Below are 6,489 nucleotides of genomic sequence, written 5' to 3' on the forward strand. Positions count from 1 at the left end.
CCCGGCTATAGAGGGGGATCCCGGCTATAGAGAAGGAACCCGGCTATAGAGAAGGAACCCGGCTATAGAGGAGGATCCCATCAACTGCTGGCCGGAGAGGTATAAAGTAAAGGTAGGATGGACAGGAGAGAAATTAATCAGAAATCTATCACAGCGATTCAAAGGGCTTGAGCCGGTTTGAGCCGGTTTGAGCTCCAGCAGAACCCGGGTCACTGCGTGAGGAAGCCGGGAGCCTGAGTGGGGGCAGGTCCAGAGTGCTGGTGTTGGGGTTCCAGGCTGCTAACGGGGACGGACGGCCCCACCTCACACCCAGACTCTATCCGCAGCCCAGCGAGGACACTCCGGTCTGCCAGCTCCGGTCGCCTTGTGGTCCCCTCTCTACGAGCTGCACGTTCACACCTGTTTTCCGTTCTGGTTCCTCAGTGGTGGAACGACTTGCCTGCCACTGACAGAACAGCAGAATCCCTCCCCCTATTTCAACACAGACTGAAAACACACCCTTTCAGACGGGACCTCTGATCTACCTGTACACAGCCCCGTATGCGCGCACCCTGACTACTGTTCCCGGTTATACCTGCTCTACATGCTATTTACGCATTCGATGCTTTTTCACTTCATGAGGAATACATTCTGCACTTAGGACTAAAGTGTCTGGTGTACAATGCACAGAGCAGTTAGAGGGGCCGGACGAGGCAGATCTTCATGGTCGAGTCTCCGCTTTTTTCACGGATGTAAAAAATAGCCTTCATCACATTACAGAATCTTTGGGGAAAAAGATTTTTCAAGATTTTTAATTCCAAAATGTCGTCGCCCAAACCGGTGAAATTAGACCACTGACTGGCTCAGGACAGGAGTGGCTCCTGTACCCACAAGCAGACACATTTTCATTTTCCACAGAGCTAATTCTGGCTGCGCTAATTCTGGCTTTTTAGCCGAAGCGTGAATAGGTCCTTATGGGCGGAACACAGCAGAGGTTCTTCAGAAGATGTTACCCACAATCCCCCAGCAAAAGTCCGCTCCAGGTTTGGCTTAGCACTATACCATCACGAGAATCAGAAACAACCATGGAACGTTAACGAGCGCCCCCCCCCCCCCCCCCCAAAAAATATTCCAGAACAGCAGAAACGAAACGTGAGACATGTTGCCTGGAAACCCATGACTGACGCACGGGAGCGAAAATCACTTCCGCACACGAAGACCGAGCAGAGCCGACTCTGTGACCCTTATCCCGAATCTGACTGAACTGAGGGGGCACCTACCTCAGTGGAGCTGGGTATGAGCTGGTCTCCCAGCTACCAGCCGTTTCAAAACATAGCTTGAGCTGGTCTGAACTGGTCAACTAGCTAAACCGTGTTGAGAGGGGAGCTGTTCTGAACCGCTCGACTAACTACCAGCCGTCTCAAAGCCTAGCTGGTGTTTTGTCAGCAGGGTACTGCACTGAATTTAGGAGTGTTTATTTCTGTGTGAATATCAATGTGACGAGCACCAGAGAGAATGTAGGGAATACACCTGCCATCGCAGTGTCCGCCTGTACCCGGTAAGAGTTGGATCTATGGGCCCCAAAAGCTTCACTGGCTCACAGGCGCCCCAAGTGTGATGTTGTTTTACCTGCCTTCCTGGGGCACAAAGTCAGTCAGGACCCGGCAACAGGTTACGGTATCACCATGGAAACACAATCAGCCCTTCCAGCACATGAAATCACCGCCCTCTCCGTCCCGGGACACCTGGAGACCGTACCCCCCGGGCTGGCTTGATTAGGGTCAAAGGTCAAGTGGGAGCCCCTTAAATACGTCACCCCCCCGGCCCCCAGCCGTTAGACTGCCTTTCAATTCACCCCAGGAAACAGCGCGACCCCAATAAACGTCAGGACAGGATGGAAGGCAGAGCCTCCGCCAAGCGCCCTGAAACAGACCCGCCTCGCTGGGGCTCCCCGCTTCACTTTCTCTCAAAATAAATAAAATAAACGTCCCTCTTTTTCTGAGGAATCGCATCCACGCGGAGGTGAAGCGTCCCAGGGCCGAGACCCCGCGAGTGTACAGAGCTCTCGGAGAGAATATCGAGTTCTCCGAGCGGATCTGAGTCACCGCATCGCAGCTGATTACACACGCAGCGGAGAATGCACAGCGCTGAGGCCGGTGGGGATCGAGCAGCCGAACCGCACGTCTGCTCAAAGACAACACTGTACTTATGCACGCGCGCATTTATTTACTTATTTATTTATAAAATGGCGGTTTGGTATGTTTGGATGAAGAATGGTTTACTTTGACAAACTCTTGCAAAACGTAACCTGACTAAAGCATGGCGCAAAACAGTCCAAACTCTACACAGTTCTACTACTGTATTCTTACCGTGTTTATTATATATATATATACATATATACATATATATATATATATATATACAAACATATATGTACACACACATATATATAATGGACAGGTGTGTGTGTGTGTGTGTGTGTGTGTGTAGTGATAATAGACAGGTGTACCTGGATGGCTGCCAGGTTCTTCTGCTCCTGAGAGGGGGCCTGGTGGATGAAGCGCAGCCAGTTGGCGTGTCGAGGGTTACTGCCATCCAGCACGTACAGCACCTCCCCCTTACTGCCCCGCACCTGCAACACACACACTGTTACACACACACACACTCACACACACACACTGTTACACACACACACACACACACACACACACACTGTCACACACACACACACACACACAGTTACACACACACACACACACACTGTTACACACACACACACACACTGTTACACTCACACACACACACACTGTTACTTACACACACACACACACACACACACACACTCTCTCACACACACACACACACACACACTCTCTCTCTCACACACACACACACACACACACACAATTACACATACACACAGACACACACTGTTACACACACACACACACACACACACACACAGACACACACTGTTACACACACACACACACACAGTTACACACACACACACACACACACACACACTGTTACACACACACACACACAGACACACACAGTTACACACACACACACACTCTTACACACACACACACACAAACACTGTTACACACACTCACACACACTGTTACACACACACACACAGACACACACTGTTACACACACACACACACTGTTACACACACACACTTACACACACACACACACACACTGTTACACACACACTCACACTGTTACACACACACACACACACACTCACACATACTGTTACACACACACTCACACACACTCACTGTTACACACACACACACTGTTACACACACACACACACACTGTTACACACACACACACACACACTGTTACACACACACACACACACTCACACACTCACACATACTGTTACACACACACACACTGTTCGACACACACACACACACACACACTCACACATACTGTTACACACACACACACACACACACACACACTCACACATACTGTTACACACACACACACACTATTACAGACTCACTCACACACACACTGTTACACACTCACACTGTGACAGTATTAAAGTGAACTGTTTTCGATTAACTGTATTGTCCAGTGCCTCCAGTGTCACCAGCCAGAGGACAGGCAATGTTAGGGGTACCTGCTGGACGTACGTGTGTGCGTGTGCGTGCGTGTGTGTGCGTGTGTGTGCGTGTGGGCTAAGCCTACCTCCCACATCAGTCTGGGGTCCATGTTGTCATCCAGTTCGTCAGCCATCCTCTTCTCCCCAGCGAACGGACCGAACTTTTCGCCCTGTCACAGAACGACATGTCAGGCCGGAGCGCTTCGTAATGATGCGGAGAACGCCATTAAATCTGTACGTCAGGCGACGATCAATTAACCACGTCATTCTCGAAGGAGCGGCGGTGAAAACTGCCATCATGTTATCGGGTCTTACGCTGTCATCTAATAGTGACCAGCGTTCATGTGTTCTGCAGTATTTTTATAATCACAGGGTATCATCATATTAAAATGCATGTTGGAGGCCCTGCTCTCACAAGCGAAAAGCAGTATCGGTGAGAACGTTTAGCAAATTCAGGCTAGGAATTCACTGTTACAGTCAGTTAATCTCTCGGAACTTTATGACAACGTATCTTACATTCGCGCTGACCTATTCGCTGCATTTAGTTACATACATAACAAACAGAATGTCGACATCGAGCTCTCTTGGTTGCCCACTCCCTTTAATTTATCCAAGACAAGCAGCCAAATGCGAAATGTAGGCTACTATAGTGCTATTGTGTGTGTGTACTACGTGTACAAAGTGAAAGTTGTCAAAAGACGCGGTGGAAATTAAATTACAAGTTTGATGTGCTTGTATTCTTCACTGTGACAATAGCGTCTAAGGTCTTGGCGACACAGAGTACCCAGGTAGACAGCGACAGAACAGCGGTGTGAACACACACTTTAGCTTGCTCGGCAAACCCACTGTTAGCCACAACAGCTACGTGGCACGTCACGTCAGCAAACACAAGGTAGTCCTAGTCCTCTATGAACTGCACGAATCGCTAAAACAAGTTAGCAACTCTTGCGCTCCATTACATTAACATTTTTCAAGATACCCATCGCTCGTAATTCATGCTTTAAAGAAAAGTATTCCTCTCAAATAAAAACAAACCTTTTTCACCCGTCTGGCGGTGTACAGCCCGATTCCATCTTGGACCTCGGAGGACTTCAGTACGAACCTGTCCGGCACGTACATACCCAACATTGTCATTAGTCAGAAAGCGTTCCTAGTGTGACAGCAGCTAATCATTTTACGGAGAACGAGTCAGTGTGTGGCTTTGGGGTTCACTGTGGCTGAAAATCTCCGCGTTTTTCTCTCAATCTCTCACTCCAGGTCGCACTTCCATATTGTTCTCCCTTCAGTGCGAGTAGCGCAGCGCTCTGATTGGTCGAAAGTTTGTAGCCTGAAGCCTCTCATTCCGGGGAGCGCGTGGGATGCTCTTCGCGCTGACCTCCCCCAGCGCTATGTCACGTAGCCCTGATAAATATTTTACAGTATTTACCATTTTATCGTCTGATTTATAAAAACTGGATTTGTACAATTGCGAAAAAAAGTACCCCGCTGAAGGTTACAGTAGTAGTTAAACAGCCACCTTAACCATTGCCATAATTATCGCTGCAATTTGCTGTGCATACATGCATATGCGCAGAAATCAGTGATCACTTTATTAGGTATTAATTATACTTATTAAATGGCTGGCATTTATATAGCGCCTTTATCCAAAGTGCTGTACAATTGATGCTTCTCATTCACCCATTCATACACACACTCACACACCAACGGCGATTGGCTGCCATGCAAGGCTCTGACCAGCTCGTCAGGAGCATTTGGGGGTTAGGGGTCTTGCTCAAGGACACTTCGACTCAGGCGGGGGATCGAACCGGCAGCCCTCCGACTGCCAGACGACTGCTCTTACTGCCTGAGCCATGTCGCCCCCAATTTATTAGGTATTTTTTTTATACTTATTGGTCTTCTGCTGCTGTAACCTATCCACTTGACGTGTTGTGTGTTCAGAGATGCTCTTCTGCACACCACTGTTGTAATGTGTGGTTATTTGCGTTACTGTCACCTTCCTGACAGCTTTGACCAGTCTGGCCCTTCTCCGCTGACCGCTCTGATTAGCAATGCGTTCTTGCCAACAGAGCTGCTGCTTACTGGATGTTTTTTTTTTTCTTCGCACCATTCTCTGCAAACTCCAGAAATCATTCCACAGTCAAAGTCATTTTCTTCCCCATTCTGACATTTGGTCTGAACAACAGCTGAACCTCTTGACCATGCCTGCATGTGTTTATGCATTTAGCTGTTGCCACATGATTGGCTGATGAAATACTTGCACTAACAAGCTGGTGTACAGATCTACCTAATAAATAGCTCACTGAGTGTACCCTGTAGCGTAGTGGTTAAGGTACATGACTGTAGCGTAGTGGTTAAGGTACATGACTGTAGCGTAGTGGTTACGGTACATGACCCTGTAGCGTAGTGGTTAAGGTACATGACCCTGTAGCGTAGTGGTTAAGGTACATGACTGTAGCATAGTGGTTACGGTACATGACCCTGTAGCATAGTGGTTAAGGTACATGACCCTGTAGCGTAGTGGTTAAGGTACATGACCCTGTAGCGTAGTGGTTAAGGTACATGACTGTAGCGTAGTGGTTAAGGTACATGACTGTAGCGTAGTGGTTACGGTACATGACCCTGTAGCGTAGTGGTTACGATACATGACCCTGTAGCGTAGTGGTTACGGTACATTACGCAAGGTCGGTGGTTCGATTCACGGTGTAGCCACAATAAGACCCACACAGCTGTTGGGCCCTTGAGCAAGGCCCTTAACCCTGCATTGCTCCAGGGGAGGATTGTCTCCTGCTTAGTCTAATGAACTGTACGATAAGAGCGTCTGCCAAATGCCATTAATGTTATGTAATGTCATGTAATGAGAAAAGGCCTGAAGCTTTTTT

General features: G+C 48.4%; 1 protein-coding gene across 1 annotated transcript in view; it reads right to left on the reverse strand.

Annotated features, from left to right (window-relative positions):
• prdm5 (PR domain containing 5) overlaps positions 1-4,900 on the reverse strand; it is a 37,500-nt gene extending 32,600 nt beyond the window's left edge. Inside the window, exons 1-3 of the mRNA XM_061239810.1 lie at positions 4,646-4,900; positions 3,697-3,780; positions 2,489-2,611 (exon numbers count right to left, since the gene is read on the reverse strand). Of these exons, the coding sequence (XP_061095794.1) occupies positions 2,489-2,611; positions 3,697-3,780; positions 4,646-4,744 (306 nt within the window). The 5' untranslated portion in view covers positions 4,745-4,900. The remainder of the gene's footprint in view (positions 1-2,488; positions 2,612-3,696; positions 3,781-4,645) is intronic.
• Positions 4,901-6,489: the final 1,589 nt, after the last annotated feature.

Source organism: Conger conger, chromosome 4, assembly GCF_963514075.1.
Source record: "Conger conger chromosome 4, fConCon1.1, whole genome shotgun sequence".
In the NCBI taxonomy this organism is placed as follows: domain Eukaryota; kingdom Metazoa; phylum Chordata; class Actinopteri; order Anguilliformes; family Congridae; genus Conger; species Conger conger.